This window comes from Stegastes partitus, unplaced genomic scaffold (genome assembly GCF_000690725.1).
Source record: "Stegastes partitus isolate 25-593 unplaced genomic scaffold, Stegastes_partitus-1.0.2 Scaffold82, whole genome shotgun sequence".
Classification (NCBI taxonomy): Eukaryota; Metazoa; Chordata; class Actinopteri; family Pomacentridae; genus Stegastes; species Stegastes partitus.
This window is the reverse complement of record NW_007577813.1, coordinates 197,023-218,870: the sequence shown is the minus strand read 5'-3', so window position 1 is coordinate 218,870 and position 21,848 is coordinate 197,023. Positions and strand designations below refer to the sequence as shown.

At 41.7% G+C, this 21,848-nt stretch overlaps 1 protein-coding gene across 1 annotated transcript in view; it reads right to left on the bottom strand.

Moving 5' to 3' along the window:
* Nucleotides 1-599: 599 nt before the first annotated feature.
* scaf8 (SR-related CTD-associated factor 8) overlaps nt 600-21,848 on the bottom strand; it is a 47,733-nt gene continuing 26,484 nt past the window's right edge. Inside the window, exons 4-21 of the mRNA XM_008276865.1 lie at nt 10,371-10,415; nt 8,879-9,040; nt 8,317-8,473; nt 8,043-8,170; nt 7,732-7,908; nt 7,563-7,642; nt 7,338-7,449; nt 6,502-6,633; nt 6,179-6,288; nt 5,224-5,417; nt 5,020-5,120; nt 4,598-4,711; nt 4,260-4,416; nt 3,792-3,922; nt 3,271-3,412; nt 3,145-3,192; nt 2,806-3,030; nt 600-2,648 (exon numbers count right to left, since the gene is read on the bottom strand). Coding sequence (XP_008275087.1) covers nt 697-2,648; nt 2,806-3,030; nt 3,145-3,192; nt 3,271-3,412; nt 3,792-3,922; nt 4,260-4,416; nt 4,598-4,711; nt 5,020-5,120; nt 5,224-5,417; nt 6,179-6,288; nt 6,502-6,633; nt 7,338-7,449; nt 7,563-7,642; nt 7,732-7,908; nt 8,043-8,170; nt 8,317-8,473; nt 8,879-9,040; nt 10,371-10,415 — 4,167 coding nt within the window. The 3' untranslated portion in view covers nt 600-696. The remainder of the gene's footprint in view (nt 2,649-2,805; nt 3,031-3,144; nt 3,193-3,270; nt 3,413-3,791; nt 3,923-4,259; nt 4,417-4,597; nt 4,712-5,019; nt 5,121-5,223; nt 5,418-6,178; nt 6,289-6,501; nt 6,634-7,337; nt 7,450-7,562; nt 7,643-7,731; nt 7,909-8,042; nt 8,171-8,316; nt 8,474-8,878; nt 9,041-10,370; nt 10,416-21,848) is intronic.

The window sequence follows — 21,848 nt, the reverse complement described above, 5'->3', positions numbered from 1 at the left end:
CTTTTTTTTCTTCCCCCTGGCGCGTAATTTTCTGTTTGCGTTCACTGAATAATTAGAAACAAATGACAGACATTTATTTTGGGGATACAACATTTCCATGTATTCAATTTTAAAATCTTCTCTTTTTTTTTTTTCCCAATTGAAAGCAGCTGGTAAAAGCACTGGTCTCACTGTATGTAGGCAGAGAGCAGTGCAGGACACCATAAAAGCATTCGTTGAAAACTTTGCAGCAGCATTTTAAAAGAAGAGGAGACAGAAATTGGGTCAGCAGCTGCCGTTTTCAAGTATCACATGTATCGCATTCAATCCGTTGTGGAACAGCCAGGATTTCTTGCTCCCTTCCATAGGAAGGTCAAAGCTAATTTTCTCCATATACAATTGAAACAGTTTGGCAGGCAATTCAATAAAATTTCCCAAGCTTATATTAATTAAAATGGGAGGTGTGGCATTACAACTTAAAAAAGGTAAAAGGAAATAAAATACAAAGAAAAGTTCTATTCATGAACCCGCTAACGAGCCTTCTATTTAAGTACACTGGTATTTGTGAGAGATAAAATCATTTGTTATTGGTTATCAGACAATAACTGGTGTGAGTCAGTATTCGTCATGTCCCGTGTTGTGGTGGTAGTTTGCTGACATGAGTACAGAGAAGAAGAGACAACTTTACAAAATGATCTTTTACCTACTGAGTGATGATTATGTCCCCTCAGTGTCTGTGACAGTGTCTACCACTGGCTGACTCGCAGCTTCCTCCATGGGCTCACTCTGTTCATTGTCTACGTCCTCAGGAGAGGCAACTTGCTCCTGCTGCGGCTCCTTTTCACTTTCAGGGAGCAAAGAATCATCGGATGGGTCTGGAGTGGGCTCGGGAGAGGGCTCAGGAGAGGCCTCTGGTGTGGGCTCAGCCACAGTGATACTGTCCATCCCAGGTCCATTGACCCACTGTGGCTGGGGTGAGGAGGCTCTCTCTTGTGACTCCTCCTCCTCTTCCTCCTCCTCCTCCTCATCCTCCTCCTCCTCCTCATCATCCTTCTGTGGGCTTTCCTGCTCCTCCAGGGATTGAGTCGTATCTTCAGGGGGGCTGGCAGCTCGTGTGAAGGCCACAGGTGAGTCCTGGGATGAGGCCTCAGCCAGCGGTGAGGCATGGCTTGGGGTCTCAGTGTCTGGTGAAGCAGTGGTCTTGGAGGGGGACTGAGCTGCGTGCTGGGAAGGTGATTCGGTGTGTGGAGGGGTCTCTGGCTGCGGTGATGACTCGGATTGAGTGGGAGCTTCAGTCGGTGGGGTCTGACTCTTGTTGTCAGATGATGTGGAGGGTGAGTGGGCTGAGGGTGGTGACTGTGTCAGGGGAGTGTCAGATGGAACGGGGGTTTCTGATTGGGGCTCGGGCACAGCTGCCAGGTTCTGTGATGGAGGAGGAGACTTAATCTGAACGTGAGGCAGTGGCTGACCCAGGAGAGAGGGCTTGGGCTGAGCTTGAGGCAAAAGCGGGGACTGGAATCGTGACTGAATTTGAGGGTTTAATTTAAGAGGGGCAAGTAGTTTGCCTTGGTTCAGTGTCAGGTTGGGATTAAGAGGTGGAGTTGGAAGAAGAGGTGTGGGTAGGGGGAGGAGTGGTGTCCAGCCTCCACGTTCACGTTCCCGCTCACGGTCTCTCTCTTTGTCGTGGTCTCTGTCGCGTTCATGCTCTCTGGTGCGGTCTCGGCCTCGCTCCCTGTCTCTCTCGCGCTCCCTCTCCCGTTCTCTCTCGCGGCTGTGGCGGTTACCGTTCATCTCCCTCCTGAAGTCAAAATCTCTTTCATCCCTGTCTCTTTGCCTGTCCCATGGGCGTCTTCGGTCATCTAGGTCTTGATGCAGCTCACTGTCAAAAGGAGCTGTGGCACCACCACTACGGTTCCAGGCCTGTGGACCCCCGACAGTTCCAGCATTTACAGAAACACTGGCTGCTCCCCCTGCTGTCCCAGGACGGCTGTCAAAGCGGTTGGGGAAGTTCTGCCCAGATGTGGGGCGCTCCTCCTGGAAGCCTTTCGGACCACCTGGGGCCTGTGGGCCTCCTCGCATGCTATCTCGTTCATCAAAGTCCCCTCTGCCCTGGTTCCAGCGGTTATCGGGAGTGAAGCCTGCAAGAGCCTGGAGACGTCCTACTAAGCTGGATCTGGCTGGCTGAGTGCCTGGGGTCTGGAGCAAGGGAGGCCTGCCTCCTCCTCCGGCTCCAAGGGGTTCCCTATGCTCTGGTGGAGGGGTCCGCAGCAGGCCTGTGCTCTGCTTTTCCATTGGAGGAAAACGGTAGTCCTGGTCTTTGCCCTCATCAGCGCCAGAGGAAGACTCTTCTTCTGTTTTGGATAGATTTTCATTGGTAAGGTTGGGCACCCTGTTGAAGGGGTCTAGCTGAGGGAAGGGACCCCTGGCACGGGCCTGAGCCTGGAGGGTGCTGTCAAGGAGGCCGGCGGCTTGCTGGGCGGGGCCCTGCTGCATGAGCAGTGGGAAGCGGGCGGCAGCACCGGGTTGGAGGAGGTTGGGTCGCACATCCAGGGGCAGCAGGCCAGGCATTCTCTGCCCACTCAGACCAGACTGATGCAGCGGGTGGGTGAGGGAAGCTGTCGGGTGCATGCCTAATAGACCCATCCCACTGCGGACTGCATTCTGCATCCCTGAGGACAAACACAATAATAGACATAAATACTAAGACTGTTTTTTTTGACTAAACACAAAAAAACTTAATCTCAAACAAGAACATTCTTCAGAGAAAATAGAATCAAAGTGTCCACCAAATGTCTTTCACGTGACAACACTTCAGTACTGTCTCACCTTGCAGTGTAAGTTCTGCAGCAGCATCCATACCCTCTGCAGATTGTGGAGGTTTCTCATTAGTGGGCTGCTGAGTTTGGACTCCAACTGGGTTGAACACACCGGCTCCAGGGATGGCTGAGGGCATATAGCTGCCAGGGATAGTGCTGGTTGGAGGAATCATTGCACTAAATGGTGATTCCTTGACAGCATCTTGGCTGGAGGGCACTGAAGGCTGCACTAGTGCTGTTGGTGAGCAAAAGAAACAACAAATTTAATCCAAAGGTATAAAAGGACACTAAGTGTTCAAACTTATAGGCAGGTATGAAGTCATAGCAGAAGCCTGTCATAAATACTCACAAGTAGTTGCTGCAGCCATGCCTGCTGTCTGTGCAGCCTGCATAAAACCTGCACAAAGAAATAATTCTGTGTAAGCTTGTGAATTTCTGTAGGTTTGATTTTTACACAACCATTAGTGGCATTTACCTGGTGGAGGCTGTGAGGTATTGAAGCCAGCCCTTATGAAGGGTGGTGGCGGCCCGAAGCCTGGTGGGGGTATTCCCATAGTGACAGGGAAGGTAGGAGGCACCAAACCGACTGCACTGGGAACTGCCTGAGCCACTGGTATCTGAATGAAAGCCATATGTTAGAGTGTAAATACAAAAAAAAATCCTAAATTGATAGTGTAATGGCTACAATTCACAGTAACACAAATTCTGGAACATGTCTCAGGGGCTGCTTATGCCTATATTCAATACTGAAGGTTTATGAATGGATGTTTAACAGATAACCGTCTGTATTGCAAAGAATGATGCACTGTAACCACTGTCATCAAAACAAAAGGAAAAAAACAATGAGTGAGGACATACAATCTGTGCCAAAATCTGCTAAAAACCATTCTGCTCCCTGAACAAACTACTTTTCAGTGAAAATGGGATAACATCACATCAGTGAGTCCATGCACTGTAATGTTTACAGTCTATCTCCAGACTGTGACTCTTCTGTACCTGCACAGGCATCATGGTAACCTGCTGGTTGTAGGTCTCGGTTTGGGTATTAGATGCCGCTGTGGTCTCGACGCTTACTGGCTGATTTGCGATTTCCTTGGCCGATTCAGAATTCTTGGCTGCCTCCCACTCTGCAGACAGACAAAAAACATGGAACGTTAACAACAATTGTCCAATTATTTGGATTTGGGAGTTTAGTTCATCTTCATTGAGTTCCCAATTTGCATTTCTGTAAGGATTTGGGGAGTAACCATTATAAAACAAACAACAGAGGGAATGGAGCAGAAAGCAAATCCACTTCGATGACGGCATGCCAAGAAGTGTTTGGATATGTGCGTTATGCTTTCATTCTGTGTGTACAAACCTGTCTGTGTGTCCTACTTATATTCAAACAAGCACTGCTACTGTACAAACAGACCTAGTGTGTGTGTGTGTGTGTGTGTCAAAGAAAGAAGTGTGTCTTTTCACCATCATTGACGGTCTCCTGGTCAATGATTCCCCCTTCGGCAAAGCCATCCAGGTCATCCACCTTGACCTTCTCCCAAGGTATGTAGGTGACACCCAGGTCCACATCCCAAAATTGCTTGTACTCCTGCTTTACGCCTTTGTTCAGAGCCCATGCGATCTGGATCAGACAGACACACAAAGGTCAAGAAATAGCATTTTTCAACACAATTTCTGGAAGTACACAAGGATGTGGTTGGAGAGCTAAACTTTCACCAGTGGAGGTCAACGGAAAATTACATTAGAGGAACCAACAACATGATGGAAAATACAATAAATTAAGTTATAAAGGTAATGAAGACCTTGATGATCTTGGAGCCAATCTTGAAAGAGCCAGTGCTGAGTTTCTGGCGGGCACGGTATGCATCCTGTCTGTGGACCATACAGATGTAGGCACAGCCTCTGGGAGGGATCATCTGCACAAAGACACACACATTACATTATACAGGACATGGGAAGGTTAAACAACAACCCAGAACCATACTGGAGAATACCAATAGACCTCCTGTGTGACTGGTGAAAAAACTGTAATCGAAAAAGAAAATCAAAGAATGTGCAGAACAGAGAAATGGAAAAAGACAGCAGTTAGCAGCTTAAGGACACTGCTAAGCTAATGACAGACTGAGGCTTCCTCATTAGGTTTCTTTTTAAGATTTTGGAGATCAAAAAACTGGCTGACATACTGCAGCTAAATTAGAGGGTTAATAAGGAGAGGTCTGCTTACATTGATAGACTCAATCTGGCCAAACTCTTCAAACAGATTGGTGAGGTCTTGCTGAGTAGCCTTCTTATCCACCTGGCCCACCCACAGAGTTGTGCTGCACACTAAATGAGGAGAAGAAAGACAGGAAAAAATTAACTCCATTCATCAGAAAAACCACAACTATTCAACTAGAAAATAAAATATTCAACAACGACTTTCACTTGCCACTTAGAGTCTTGGATCGTATGGGAGGCAGTCCTTTCTTCTGACGCTCCTTTTCTCGTTCCCGGGCCCGTCTTTCACTTGAGTACGACCGTGACGACTTCCTCTTACGATCTCTGGAGCGTGAGCGAGACCGTTTGCGGTGCTTACGTTTCCGTGAGCCTGAGCGAGACCTGGACCTTCTCCTCTTGGGAGATCTACCGAGAGGAGACCACACAAAACCTTTTGCCAATTCTGTCCAGACTGACTTTGTTTCAGGTTTAATGTAAAGCCACGTGGCTGCTCCTTTTGAGCAACAAAATAGTTTTTTACAGTCCATGAGTGCATTGAATTTAAAATACCACTGTATTGGCAAAATTATCGCATCTTTAATTGACTCCTCTGTTTTAAAATTTAAAAACGTTCTGCTTTGAGTTCACAACACACTTAAACTGAAGTTGACACAATCTGAATGTGACAGCCATAATTTCCAAATAAACATCCCTCCATTTTTTATACACTGTGGGAGGAAACCGGAGCACCGCAAGAGATACCAGGCTGAGATTTGAACACATGAGCTTCAAGCTGTAAAGCGACAGTACTAACTACCACTCCACCTGGATAAACATGTGATGATTAAAAGCCTTCTCTGGTCAGTTCATGATGCCGTATTTGTATGTATGCATTTGTTGAGCCCTTTAAGGACACATAGGCATATTTGTGAGTCCTCTGAAGTAAGAAAGCAGAAACAGTTCTACATAGCATAAGCTAGATAGAGGCACATTGTCAGAAACCTGAACTCTCTGTATGTTTTGCTTAATATCCTCTACATAAGTACATCTTGAGTCAAAAATGTTCCATAAAGTTCTTGTAAATCACATTACCTTTAGGAAAACAGTACTTCTGTATTATCCCCCTACATCCCACTCACATTTAGAAAAATTCACACAAAATGAGATGATGAAGAAGTGGGACTGACCGAGAGCGTGACCGAGAGCGTGTTCTGGACCGTGTGCTTATGGTCTTCTTCTCCTCTCCTTCAAAGATCTCCTCCTCCATTCCATCTGGGCCCTCGTCAAGATCCATATCCTAGGAAAGACACGGGTAATTTCAAGGTAATGCACTAATCTGTAGCGTTTCAGTCACACCTAGACTTACAGCTAAATAAATGCTTTGCTGTTGGTCTAAATATATGTCCCTCTGTGTTGAGACACGTGTTTGTTTTAAAAAGTAAGTACATGCAACCAAAGTATAAATGTTGGGTCGGTAGGATTATGATAACAGCACTTTGGCCACAAATACCTGCTGTTGGTTGTCTATGGAGTCATCCAACTTGTTCTCTGGCTCAGGAAGCTGTGACTGGCTGCTGCTCTGAGCACCTGCGACCGAGTTCTCTTGTCCAAAGATAGAGTCCTGTCCTTCTATGCTCATTGCCTGGAGGAAGAACAAGAGCAGTATATTTTTACACGCCTTTCATTTAAAGCATCTGAAAGACTAAACCCTGATGAGAATAAAAATCTCTGTTTCTGTAAGTTGTTTTGTGGAACTTGGCAGCCCTATAGGAAATTGTTCAAGTATGTGTTGAAACACCAGCCAGGTGCCCATATTGACAATGAAACAGGATTTTCATGTTTTTATATTTCCTACTTTTCTTCATAACCACAGTATGTTCTTATGTTGCGTAAAAATAGACTGCAAAGTTTACCTAAAAGTAATGACATATTAGCAGTCAAAGTTAGATAAATCAAGTGGCCTGTAACTTTGGGCTATACCCACATAATATGTCTAACTAAGACAGCTGAAATTTCACAAACTAAAGACCCTCAATGTTCTCATCTGTACAATCACTGAGGCCACAGTCTTTCTAAACTAATAGTACAGCCATTTGAAGTGTTTCAAACATGAATAGTGTGAGTCTAACTGTAAACACACGCATTTCTTTCTTTTCAACAATGTGAGATTGTCTCAGAAGTACAAACTAAGTAATTGTGTAACTTGAGTCGGAAACCAAACACTAACAACGAACAAGCAAAACAATAAAGAAGCAAATTGTGTTAAACCAGCAATTCATAAATCATTAGACATGTTAAGCATCTCAAACAGAAGCAGTGCTTTCTGCATGTGTATGTGTGATCTACCTTCTGCTGGTGCTCCAGCAGCTGCTTCTGAAACTGCTCCAGGTTTTGCTGTTGTAGCTGCTCAGCCAGTTGATGGAAGAGGGAGCTGTTAATGGGCTCAGACACCATGGGCCTAGAAGTGGTCAGCAGTTTGATTAGATAAAAGTACTCAGGGGATGCGGTTGACACTGATCACTATTAAGAAGGTCGGTTTGGTTGGAGAACAAAACAGTAAAGCACACTCACAGCTGAGACGACGACGTGTCTTTTTTCGATTCCTCACTGCGTTCAGAATCGTTCCCAAAGTCAAAAGGACCCAAAAGTTTCTGCAAAAAAAAGACACAGTATGATCACGTTTAAAGAATTTGGATGAAGTAAGACATAAGAAGCTGATGGCTGCTGACTGCAGCATTACCTTATTAAAAGAGGAGACCCTCTGCTCCAACGGGTTCAGGCTGTTGGCAGTGGCAGCTGCAGTGAGCTGAGCTGTCAGAGCTTGTAACTGCACCACCAGGCCGGCGTCCAAGGCCTGCAGCAGGGACGGCTGGGGCTTCTGCTGCTGCATCTGCAGACTCTGCACCAGCTGCTGAAGCTGTAACAGGTTACAACACAGAGTATTTGACACTTTTTTTTTTAACATAGCTACACAAACTGTAGAGGCGGCTCTTTAATGTCTCACTGAACATGTAGAACAATACTGGACATTGGGTGGACATGTTCACCAACCTGTTGTCCCTGGGGGCTCTGTAAGATTTGTGCCACAGCAGCCACAGTGTCTGTGTTGGTAATCTGGGAAGCCCAGTCAGGCAGACCCTGGACGATATTGGCTGGAGTGGCCGGCGTAGCTGGGGTGCCTGCATACACCAAGACAGACAGTTGTAACATGAACCACAGGCTAACCATATTCCACAGTGGTGTCAAACATGCTATCTGACCACATCAGTAGAGCGTATAGGGGTGTGTGTGTGTGTTCCCCTCTCTTGTGTATTGTCTTACTGACCAGGCGTAGTGTTATTGACCGCAGCAGCACTGCTGGGCATGACAGGAGTAACGCTGGGAGGAGGAATCCCTGCTGCCATATCCAACAGAGGCTGAATGATGTCACTCTTGAAGACCGCATTCTTTTGCCACAGATTCAAGACTCGCACTATCTTGCTCTGGAAACACAATAAAGATGATAAAAGCAACTGAGACACTGCAGTAACATGAGAGGACACTGTGCTTTAGGAGAGGGACAGGTAAAAGAAAGTGCTTGTATGGTTCATGAAAAAAGCAGGACTCAAGGCCAATAAAGTACATATTTATGTGTTTAAAATAAAAGGTATCTAATGTCTGGAATTGAGTATTTGTCCATGATGATATTGGAGCAAAACACAGAGATTGAGTGTCAATTCAGGCGCTCAAACTGTTCAAAGCATCCCTTACCGAGCCCTTTGCCAATCCCTCATCTATTCCTTACACCTTCTCCTACATCCCATATATCAAAATGTCAAGTATCAATTCCCATGAAACCCTGACTAAGCACAGAAATGAAAATTTAGTGAAACCTATTAAAAACTAACCTTATCATCTGAAGGGCAGCGGTAGAGGTTCTGGAACGTTGCGATGATGTTCTTGCTGAAGCGTGGCGCAAAAACGTCCTTCTCGGTGCCAAACTGGTGTCGTGACTGTCTGACGATTGAGTCGATGACATACAGCCCTGGGACCTTGTATTCTGGCTTGCACTGTGGAAGGAACAGACAGCTGGTGTTAAGACCAATTCATGCTTTCTGCATCTGCGCATCCAGAAGGGTGCGCATGATGAAGTCTGCGAGGGTCCTCTGCGGGTGTCCAAAAGTTGTGACTGCACAGACAGTCATGTGTGAAAGAAAATGCAGCACAAACAGGCTGAGAAACAGTTTTTAGAATGGTCCATCGGACTCAAAACAATAGATAGATAGATAGATAGATAGATAGATAGATAGATAGATAGATACTTTATTCATCTCCAAGAGAAATTTACAGTTCCAGCAGCTTCCAAGAAGGGAACACAGGGGCATGCAGTGTTCTAGTACAATAAAATAATGCACAGTGTCACTTTTAATGTGCAATCTCCTGCCCATACTTATTCTATTTTATTGGTTATTTGATCTCATTACCTTCTCTATATCTTGCCTCTTTTGCATATGTTGGAATTCTTAATATACTCTTGTTTCATATGTACATTTGATTTTATTATTATTGTTGGTAATTTAGCTTGTTCAATGCACCATCCAGAGGCAGCTACTTCTATTTTCGTCATGCCCCCATGTATGATGACAATAAAGCTATTCTAAAAACATATGGTGCTCAAAACAAAGGCTTGTTTAAAAAGGAGACTGTACGTGAAGATTCTCAGTCATCCACACCTTTATAATCCGTCATTAAAAGAGCTGCAATTAAAGTAGCTGCTGCTGGATTTTGGAGGTGCTTTGATTTGTAAATGCTTTCCATCAACAGAGCGCAAACTCAGAGGAAAGTTCTAAATTCTCCAGAAACTCTGTAATGTGTCTGTCCACTGTGCCCCACACACCTTAGGAGTAATCACTGACACGGTGCAACAGAAGAATCTGTAAGTAGCTGCTATGTCCTGTTAAAGAAATGGCCCTGTGTGTGTTTTTTTTTTTTTGTTTGGTGGGGGGGGGTGAGTGTGTGTCTTTTGTTGTACTACCAGCAGCACCTGATGTGTGTCTGCTTTCTAAGTCCACATTGCTCTGCACACATGAACATGGAAAGCATGAATCAGCCCTTATCATAAAGCAGTGAAATAATACGATTTTACCATCAAGGGCCTCCACCTATTTAAAGTGTTCCAACTTGAAGCAGCCTTTTAACAGGATAATCTTCCTGGCTGTATCTACACATCCATTAAGACTGGGGTTTAGACTTAAAGAAGAGAATTCAACCTTGAGTTATCATAGGCAGGTGCAAGTGTTCAAGTGTTCAATTTCTGCACACTCTTCACGGTTCACCTCCCTCAATTTTACTGCATTTCAATGTGTGTGCCTGACGGATTCTAATTCAAATGTAACTCACCTTCTGTATGAACTTCTCCACGCTCTGGACAACATGCTTGTAGAACTGAAAGGAAGGCAAAGGAAAAGGCATTTTGAGAGGCTTGAACAGTAGCATATAAGAGCTTACTTACATAAAAGGGAACAGTGCAGACAGATCGCTTAGTAGAGTGACATGTGAGAGAAGGGAATAGAAAATTTGCATCTTGAAATCCTTTGGTTGGAACATCTCTTTAATCTTCCCCACTCTTTAGCACGACAACCACCAGCTGTTACTGATAGTGAAGACTGAGGGACAAATCATAACCACAGTTTTGACTAATGGCAGATTTTCAACACAATGAAGTAAAAAACAAACAAAAAAACAGTAAGATAATTGCATCTTCCAAGCTTTTCAATGTTCTATTAGAGAGGCAAGCAATAGAAAAGTTACTAGTGCTAATAAAATAGTACATTTCTGAGTGTAACACAAAGATGGTAAGAAAGTCAGGTCAAATAATAAATGCTAAAAAACAGGATCCAGAAAGAGGTCGTCCCTCAGTCATGCTAAAACACAGGTAGCCATATTCCACTGTACTCAAACACGAGTTTTATCACAATTTCATGAAACACACACATAGACAAACATTTAAAAAACCCTTTTCATTTGCTTATGTATTAGGCCTATTACTAGAGGGTTCCACTTTGGGCTGCACTGTTGTTCAAGCGAATGTTAATCACAATTCAGGCATCCTCACAACCAAATGAACACGATTCACTGCAATATTAATGTTCAACATTTGTACTCTGCTCATAGAAAATTCTGCACGTATAAAACAGTCCATTTAGTCCATTTCCACTTTGGTTAGACTTGGATAAATCTGACATTAGAACGCCTTACTTTGCTTGTGTCGAAAGAATTTTCTGTTCACACAAAAAAGGTCTAAATTGCTGCTGCAGTAACTCAGTGGGGAGACAAGAGGTTTGTCGGTGCTCAGCCGCCTAGCGAGCATCTACCATGAGCTGTTCAGGGCAAATCAGAAAATTGTAGTTCCCATCCATAAGTAGATGTTCAGTGTGTCTTCACTTGATTTTGGGTACCATTTTATATATATTTTAGTATATTTTACTTTAGTTACACTGAATTTACTCTTGTTTTAAGTCTTGTTTTGATGCAGATTTGTCCATTAACAAGAATGTAGCACACCAGCATTTAGGCTATAATTCTACTACAGGGTGCACCACAGAACTCCGACTGTCTGAGGAGAAGAAGCAATGCCGATGTGAGAAATAGAAGATGAGAAACGCAAATATTTTCAAATGTCTGGCTGGACGATGTTACATAACAGTTTGGACAACTATCTATAACGGATCGACCAAAATACTCTGGTATTAAAGGGGTCTGCAGTGGGCAGAAATCTGGAAAGGGCAAGAAAACAAAACAAAATCCAAAACAATGACAAAAACCTAATTTACTCTCTTCTGTTTCCCCTTGCTGTCTTAAAGCCTCTTCTACCAGACAAGCACAGACATTTGACATGCTTCAAATGTCAAGCCAAAGGTCAACATAGGTTTTAAACGTGACTTGAACCCCATTCCTCTGATCGAAAGTCTTCCTTTTATCCCAGTCGGCCACCATTCTACTTCTACCAGGGACTTTGCTATGCTTTATGAAACCTCAGCTGATCTGGGTGAAAAACTGTTTTAAGTCTCCTGTCGCCTAGATGTTCTAAAGCCTGAAAATAGAACCAGGAGGTGGTGAAAAGGAGTACGCTTCTCTAATATCTTTGAATTACAATATATGCAATGACCCAAAAATATATACTGATATGCCCAATGATGCAAAAGTTACACTTGACCTATCTTTGGCTGGGCAGCTGAAGCCTATCAAAGCTGTGCCAGTGTCAGGAAATGCAAATTCCTTCTATGTATGTTGAACAGGTGTTCAATGTAGCTACAGGTACAACACTGACAATAACAGTCAGTCATATTTAGTAGGTAATCTCCATAACTCGATGGTTATCCGGCAGCAGAACCACTCTGTCAGCCTGAGACACTATCTGACAAATCTGATGCTTGCAGCAGCACCACACTGACTGCTATGCCCGACGACAGCTGTCTGTCTGTTCACTCTGCTGATAAGATTTTACATTTCGAAATGTATCCAACATCCAACTCTGATGACTAAGCACGGAAAAGAAAAAAATTACATAAAGCTGTCAGCAGTCACTCTGTGTCACGTCCATCACTGAGCAAAGCAAAGACAGCGAGGTAAGATCGAGGAGTTTGGACAGACTAAAACTTTCTTTCCAGTTTAACAGATATTCTGGTGAGGCTGAAATTCATGACACAAGGAAAGTCTCTGCTGAAACTTTTGCTAATAACACAACTGAGAAGATCCTGGTGTGTAAAGTCGACATCTTTTAATTACAAACTCAAGTTCTCTCCATCAGCCAGTAGATGGAGTCAAACACAGGAGATGAACTGGTCACTGTTAAGGTTTCTTATCACAGTGACTGTAGAGCAGTGGTCTCCAACCTTTTTTGCACCACGGACCGGTTTCAAGCAAAACTATTTTCTACGGACCGCTCATTGCGCACATAACAAATAATAATTGCTTTTTCTATTAAAAAAAGCATCAAACGAATCAAATTACTTTTTATTGCTAAATAAGTATTTACTATTTCAGCAGCTCATCCTCTTTTCAAAGAAGCTCTCCAGAAATGTTTTATTTTTTTTAAATTCATTTTGGCAGCGGTTAGATTAGATTTTAACAGCCGGGCATGAAAACTGACCGAGACAAGTGCGTGAAACAAGCACAGCCGGAAGTTACGGGAAGACGAGCTTGTCATTTTTCAATATAAAACACCCTGCAGACTCCGCCGGAAATAAAATAAACAAATAAAACATTTTTATTCTTTCTGTGTGGCCCGGTACCAAAGGACTCGTGGCCCGGTGGTTGAAGACCACTGCTGTAGAGTTTTATAGTACTTTGGATTCAATAAACTTAAGTGAGGTGTTACTGTCAAAATCAATTTAATTAATACATATCACTATATAATTCGATCTAATCCAACTTTCAGATTGTTAGCATCTTTGCTAGATGTGAGTAGATTTTACACAAGTAACACATGTACCATTTTGCTAGCCTTTTCAAAGATTTTTGTCACGACTTAAATGAAACTTTAGACCCTATTTATTTTTATTTATTGACATATTGACTGTAAGTTTTATCAAGCTATGCCACAATGATGGTTATTGTATTGTTTTTCTAGAAGCTATTTTTATAAGCAACATACAGCCAGCTTTTTATTATTATTATTATTATTATTGTTATTATACTATTTTTTTCCACAATCAAACACACACACACACACACACACACAGCAGACAAAGTACCTACTACCATTAAACACATCAGCAAGACAGGGTATTCATATAGATAACTCCTGTGTGCAGTCCAAAACTACTATCATTCAAAACAGAAAACCGCTCTTTCTACCCAGAGGGTAAAAGGCAGAAAACAAAACAAAAAACAGAGTGGTGGACTGCCAGAATATCAGTCAGTAGGCAGGACAAGGTAGAGTTTCTACAATAAAAGATACAGCATAGCAGTAAGGCTCATAAATTATACTTATATATTTAGGTCCCTTCAAGCAATGCTAAAAATGTCTTTGACACGCTCTGGAAATAATTTGGTAAAGGCCTTTTGCTACAACAAATCTGTTCCATCTTGGCAAGGGAAAGCATCTTGTTGAGTCGCTTCCTGACACATGGAGATGATGAAGACTTCCAGTTTAGTTAAATTAATATTAATTCAATAGCCTAATGATGCCAGATTTTGACAGGAGAGAAAGGTCTTTGAACAAACTACATGAATAACTATGAATAACGATATGAATGTGTCTCATCATTAACTCTTTAGAACCGGGTAGTGTCAGAGTAAATGTGATCGTGATGTTTCAGCAGGACCACACCTATCACACATGATTCATGAAACTATTTCATGCATCATCCGAAGATCAGTTTTGGAGATTTTTGAAGATTCTAAACTAAAATAATCTACATCTAGAATAGACCGTTTGACACTGAAACAGCCAATTCTTTGGCTCAGGCCCTGATGTTAGCATCTACTGGTCCTATAAAAGCTGTTTAGAAACACAGTGGCCACCAACGCAGGTTTAAAAGATGTAAGAGTGTGTAGAAAGTCATGACAGTCCTTTTTTATGTGATTCAAAATCTTTATAAAGTTTCTGAGAATGAGGTTATGACCAAGTACTTTGCAGGAGGGCTGTGCTCCAGAAAGAAGCAGCAATGGGAGAGAGGTTTCTGACACTGACACGGATTCATTTTTTACCCAGAGAGGAGAAACAGCAGAGCAGTCATCACCAAGGAAACCTCATTTCCAAAAAGTGGCAGCCCTCACATTTACTGTCCAGTAGTAAATGTCTGAATACAACAAGGCCAAACCGTTTACAATCTTCTGTACATACGTGTTAAAGATGCAAGGGGTGTATTTGCCAAGATAAAAGAGAGGACAAGACAATCCAGCTGTCAGAGGTTTTGTAAACAGTACAAAAAGTCTACATATTGGCTTTAAATTGAATTATAAAATGTACCTATGCAAAAATTGGCTCCAATAACAAACATGTGAATCACATGTCTCGAATCGAATCAGCTCAACCTCTAGTCATCATCTGCTGGTAAAAAGGCAATTTAAATGAAGATAATTCATTTGTTTGTCTATTCATCAAGCCAACAAATATCCGTTTGGCATCTGTGGAGAAATGCAGCACATTCAGTGGGCTTTTTAATAGTTACTGTGCAATTATAAACTTGGTAGCACTGGTATTGTCTGTAGTAGTCTAATAAGGATGTGCCCTGTCTGTTCAATCAATGTAGTTCTTAAGGCCAATTTATGCTCTCTGCAATTTCTACATTTGTCCCATTTATTCCAGAGCAAATGTGTGCACAGTAAGGCATGTAGTAACTGCAAATTAACAGTATTAAATTGTTTTTGTCAAGATATGATTGGGAATAAAAGTATCAGCAGCTCCAGCCAACTCCCTTGGAAGCAGTTGCCAGTAACTCTAAACAGATAAAACAAGTGAAGATTTAAAATCATGCCTAGTTTGCACTGAAGAGTCTGTTTCAGCAAGCTCTTTTTGTTAAAATGATCCTACAGCAAGACTGACAGACAGATGTGTCTCTTTCAAAGGAACAACTCTAGAATTAAACCAACGTTACGACCTGCTTTAAATTAGTACGCTGTCTGCCAACAGGAGTTCTTCACTATGATGCTGATGTTATATAAACTCACAGAGTTTAGATCATTTGCAAGCTCGTTAGGGAGCATGTACAACCTTTTTTAGCTAAATATAAGGAGTGAATGTGTCGGCGTATGCTTCCAGGCAAGGTGAAAGACTAGAGGATGGTGACTGATGACAACACTAGTGGGCTGGAAAGTGCACAATATAAAAAAATGTGATTTGCAAAAGGGCATTTAATTAAATAAAAATGAACCTGAATTGGGGCTGGACATTGAAAGAATAGGAAATCTGAATTTTGCAATTTTGAAAATCCATCTGGAGTCACAGCAGTAATGTCAATCATGTCTGTTTATTCAAGGATACCTGTACGTGTGAGCTGTGTAAATCAAACACACTTGAATGATGAGGAAGTTGTTTAGCATCAGTGATTTGGAAACGGATATTAAACAGGTCACGCTATCGTGTAAAATCTGTAAAAACTATGTTCGAGCTACAAGGGCCAGCACAACAAACCAGTCAGAGCACCTAAAACTAAAGGTTACACTGGAATGAGTTCCATCTGTGGCTTCACTAAAACTGTAAATATTGTCTAAAATGTCAAAATATTCTCACAGAACATCCATCCATCATCTATACACTGCTTAATGCTCACTAAGGTCACCTGGGAGCTGGAAGCGAAGGGAAGGGGACACTGGACAGGTCACCAGTCTATCACAGGGCTACACTTAGAGACAGACAACCAAGCACACTCACATTCACACCTCTGGACAATTTAGAATCACCAATTAACCTCAACATGTTTTTGGACTTTGTAGGAGGAAGCTGGAGAACCCAGAGAGAACCCACGCTGCACGGGGAGAACATGCAAAAAGATCCCGGGTGTCCTAACCGGGATGTGAACCAGGGATCTTCTAGCTGCGAGGCGACAGTGCTAACCACAGCCCTCTCTCACAGAACAATCATTTAAAAATCATACCATAAAAAAACCTTTGATTTTAAACACAGAGGAAGTCAGCATTGACTTGCAATGACACTTATTTTGGACAGAATCAGCACCGCATATTAAAAGTTAAATAAATAATCATAAGATTCTCTATCACAGCAACCCCACTGAGCACAAACCTAGCTCACACTAAAAACATAAAACCCACGCACACACGTGCTTAAACACAACTTGCTGCAGTGTGGACCTGTCTCTGGGCAGCTGATCAAGCATACTGCAGAGCTTGTGTGAGTGTGCAAAAGACACAAACAACTCTGCCCGCAACATTTACCCTGCCTCCCTCTGCCTTATTCTTTCTACAGTACAATCAACAAAGGATTATAGAAGAGCGTGAGCAGCACAGTAGTAGCAACAGCTCCAGTGGCCGCTCTGTTTCTGTACAAAAGGCATTCAGGCAAAGCACTGAGCTGCAGGTTGCCAGTATTCTGAATGACAATCGGGTCCATTTAATGTAATGTGAACCTTTCAGAATATCTAGAAGAAATCAATTTTACACAATAGATAGATAGATAGATAGATCATTGGCACCTATCAGATTCTGAAAAAAAAATAAAAAATTAAAGATTCAGCACTCATCTGCACAACTGTAAAGCTACGACTTTCTCAGCTGTGACCAACAGTCACGTGACAAACATTCAGGGACTTTTCGGTTGGACTGGGCTGAACTGCAGCCTGTGTTTAGACGTAGCAAATAGGATAAAAGCACACAAGTAGTACTATGTCTATAAGCATGTAGAGCTACCATTTCCCCAGCATCAGTAACACCTAGAGGCAATTGGAAAACACTGTAAATTTAAAAATCTTTGGACAATAACTTCAAATTGTCCCCGTTGTTTGATGATTAATGATGAACAAATTGCTCTTGTTGGTGACACTACTGTTGGTATTATTTCCTAACGTTTGCATGTTAAGCTGATGTAAACTACTATTTTGAGAATCACCACAAAATAACTTAAAACTATCTACTACTAAATGAATGCGTATAATTTTCAGCAGATTGGGCAACTCATCAGTTTTATATTAAGATTACATTTTCTTAACTATGCAGGTATTTCTGCTGTTTGTAACCAGACACCCAAATAGATCATTTTAGCAAGAAAACTAAATTCCTCAACACATTACTAAATTTATTTCACCAAATGATATTTATACTTTAGTGGCTGACAAGAAGAACAGGTGGTAATGAATTTCAAAGCAATGGCTGGTTATTTTCAGTAATATGTCTTGTGTCTTTAGCCGTACCAATTCGTGCTTTATGAATTGTGGTAATGCACAAAAAGCTTGAGAGTTATTACATCTGAAATCTTTGGAGGACCAGTATTCTTTTTTGAAGCAGAGAAAGTTAGAAGTTCTTAATATAATGGATAATGGGGAATCATTTATCACAAGAGAAAAAAAAAACACAGGCAGAAGAGCAAAAAAAAGCAAATGAAGCATGCTGGAAGGTTTCATATTTGTGATTATTTTTTATCACAGCACACATTTTGGCCCATCAAAGCAGAAAAACATAAGCAATTGACTACATTAAAAAATCGTCTACATTCTATGTAGGTGAGCTGGTTTCAGGGCCCTAGAACTGCATGCTGCCTCAGTGGCATGACTTCATCAGATAGCTGATAGAAGTGAGCCATTTTTAGCAAGATCTCTTTCACCTGTGCTTGTATTTCTATGGCAACTTTACATGCTGACATAAAAAAGGCCTGTCTGTAACTGGAAGCAGCGGTATCTTAACTGCCTCACAGGGGAGTCAGAAAGACGTCGTCCATTTGCACATGAACAAATTAAGAAAATTTATTCAGTCAAAAAAAGTGTTTTACTTTGCATTTAAAATAAATTTGGGAACAACTATGTGAACTTGTAGCTACTTATCACATAATCAGCTGCTCATGTAGTTACATGTTCTTACTGCCTTACTTTCCCTGTGTTTTTGCCTTCACTTTTCTAGTACTGGCTCACTCTAAAGATGGGTTTCCACTGCAGGAACTCGGGTCAGGCACAAGTCGAACATGATAGAAACAGCCCCATCATCAACCCTTTCATCCTTTCTGTTTCCATTTTGCACTGCAAAAAAAGGTAGCCTAAATATAAGATGTAAACACTAGATTTCAGAAGAAAATGACTTAAAACTAGTGAAATTATCTGTCCATGCAGCAAGTAAATTTGACTTGATAAGGAATCTTGAAATAAGATTTTTAATGCCCAATTTAATATTGTACTGTAAAATCAAGGACTAAAAATGAGTAAATAATTTTTAAAACAAGCCAAATTAACTGCTGTGTCTAAAAATAAGATTTTAAATCTCGGCAAGTCCCAGATTATTTGCAGTGTGGTACTTTGATCGGCACTTTAACTCGCCATGGGCCAAAACAACAACAACTGGACACAACTCCACCCCTATAAGCACATAGAATATCAAACAATGGAGGGTTTATGTCAGCCTACACAGTGAATTCTATGTTGTTGATGGGGATGTTAGAGAGAAGACTGCTACTCCACATGGACACGAGAGGGCACAAAAATGGCGCTTGTTGTCCTCTTCAAGTTTAACCATTAAGTGCGGTCTTCTCTGAGTTTAACCAATGAGCATCGAGTACAGCACGTCAGGTGTTTTAAGGCAGCTATCCCAAAATCGTGTGGACTGCCCTAAACCAGCCTGAATGTTCATGAAGTAGAGAACGGTTTTAAGCTGTCGTCCCAGCAAGAGGATTGTCAATCTTATTACTTGTCTTCTTGGATAAACAGGGACATCAAATTCTCTACATCGCTACATGAGTTTAGTCATCAAATGGCACATGACAATGGAACAGATGCTCAATCACTGCAGACAGCTGATGCCATAATAGTCCTGCTGGTCCTGTAATGGCCGTCAGATTGACCTTAATCAATACGAGATCAAATCAAGCATGGCTGGAAAACATCCAGATCCATATTTTATTATGAAACATGTTTGGAATCAATCTCTGCTACATTTTATATTTTTTTACCATTAAATAATTTATCTAACTAATCTCAATTCAATGTATGTGCCTGTCATAGACTTTATATTTAGGTCTAGGCAATATGCACGGCGCATAAGAAGAAAGTCGGCCTTGTTCTACAAACTGTAAACAAATATATTTTTAACATAAAGAAAATTAGAAATAAAGGCATCTCTTAAACGTAATCCTTCCTCTGTCTTCAGGTGAGTTCAAAGGCTCTGGACATTATTTGAAAATGTATTATTATCTCATCTTTTAAGTAACTTGGGGATGATATTTCTTGCAAATTAAACAAAGGTGCCTGTAGAGTGTTTGACAGGCATGCTGTGCTGCATCTATCAAGTGTCAGACAAATGGGTGCTAATCTTAGAATCACTGATCACGTCCCTTTGACCACCTAGAAGAGAACATTTTAAAAAAAGACATGACTGATCCTAGATTAGCTCTCATTCTCACACTTGATGTATTTAAGTCACTGTGTCACTCTTGTTGTCATCGTTATTGAACTAATGATTAAAAAGTGCTGCTGAGTGGCTGATAACACGGTTTCATACTTTACACGTTGGGCAAAGTACTCAATGAGGCAACAGCAAGGCTCCAGACTAACTTTTTCACTAGTCGCACCTCCCACCTGGTCACCGGCAAAACATCTCTGACAACCTGAATGTTTGCTTATCCCCACATTTACGGATGTTACCTAAACGCCCCACATTGCAGGCTGCGGTAGACTCTGTTGGGTGGCTGTGGTGTGCTCAGACAGTTGTGTGAGCGAAAATGACTTTGAAAACAGTCAAATAAAGTGCTCTAAAGTCAGATTTGTCCAAGATGATTTCATCAGCATGCGGTTTTCTATAAGCTGAGAAAACAGTGCACATCAGTGCACTATGCCTTTTACCACATTGTAAAATGTAAAGACTGCAGTCGACCATTTTTAGATAGTGGTTAGAAGCTAAAATCATAACTGTTATTAAAAATGAATTAATTCTGCAGCCCTACTACTGCATTAGCTGCTGTAATAGGCTGGCTCACCGGCTCAGTATATTCCTGCCTGCACCTGAACTCTGATCATCAGGTGTGTCGGACCTCTAACTCTCTGTTGGATGATAAACGCATATCAGCTCAGCAGCTGGTTTTACACATCAGGCAGGAACAGACTGACAGAGCCATGGAAGAAACAAAGGTTGTACTTTCCAACACTGCGGCTCACACAGCAGCTGCATGTGCTGGTCAAAGTGAAAACAAAACAGCTAAATGATCATCATGCACGAATGCGACCACTTGAAATTTTAACTTGCACTCTCTTAAAAAAAAAGGTTGCAAATGTGACAATTTTGGTCCCAGTCTGGAGCCCTGGGCAGCAGGTATAGAGGCTAAATTTAACACACAAAGCCTAATTTACCCTGTGTCTTCAAACAGTCAATAATAGTCACTGCAAAAAACAGCATCAGGACACTTTTTATTGCTAATGATATAGCTAAAAGTGTTGTTTCATATTCTTCACATAATGGTAAGGATTTATGTGAATTCTGCAAATGTTGCTCTATCAACAAAAATTTCTGGCACTGCTTTTCTGCCTTATAAACTTGTTCATGCACAACAAATGTGCCTACGTATGTCTGCAAAATCAAATACCATTACCACAGAGTTCAGTAATTTGTGTAGGTTTTATAAACACATCCCACTTAAAACATATCTAACTATACTAACTGCTGATAACAATTTCATCATCTTCTTGCTTCATGTCTACATTAATAAAGTTAGGTCACTCAGGTAGTTTTTGGTCTTAAAGGCCTCTGCGGAGACAGATGTGGATCTGTGCAGCATCACATACTAAATGGTTTTAAGATGAGTGCTTCATCGGGTAATATGAAAGTGTTCCTTCTGTGTTCAAAGTAAAGAGAGACAAACCCAACAGACAGCAGACCAAAGACAAAACTCAAAGAAAGAGACAGAATCTTGCAGCTAAAAAGCAATTAGTGAGCCCTGCCAAGTGGGCCTACTCAGGCAAAATGTAACCAAGCAATCCGATTACTGCAGAATACAGTAAATAATTCCTCTATGGTCCAAAACCATGTGTTGCTCTGTCACTACCTATCATTTGCTGACGGTCACATAACAGATGCAGAATGAGGCAAAATCCCTGAGTGCCTAATTTACTGCAATCTTGTCAGTAGCTGTTCCTGTGCACCTAATGCATATCTACAGTGTTGCATAATAAAAAGCATCACTGATAATGGTTAACATGATCAGGCCAGATGTAAATACCAATG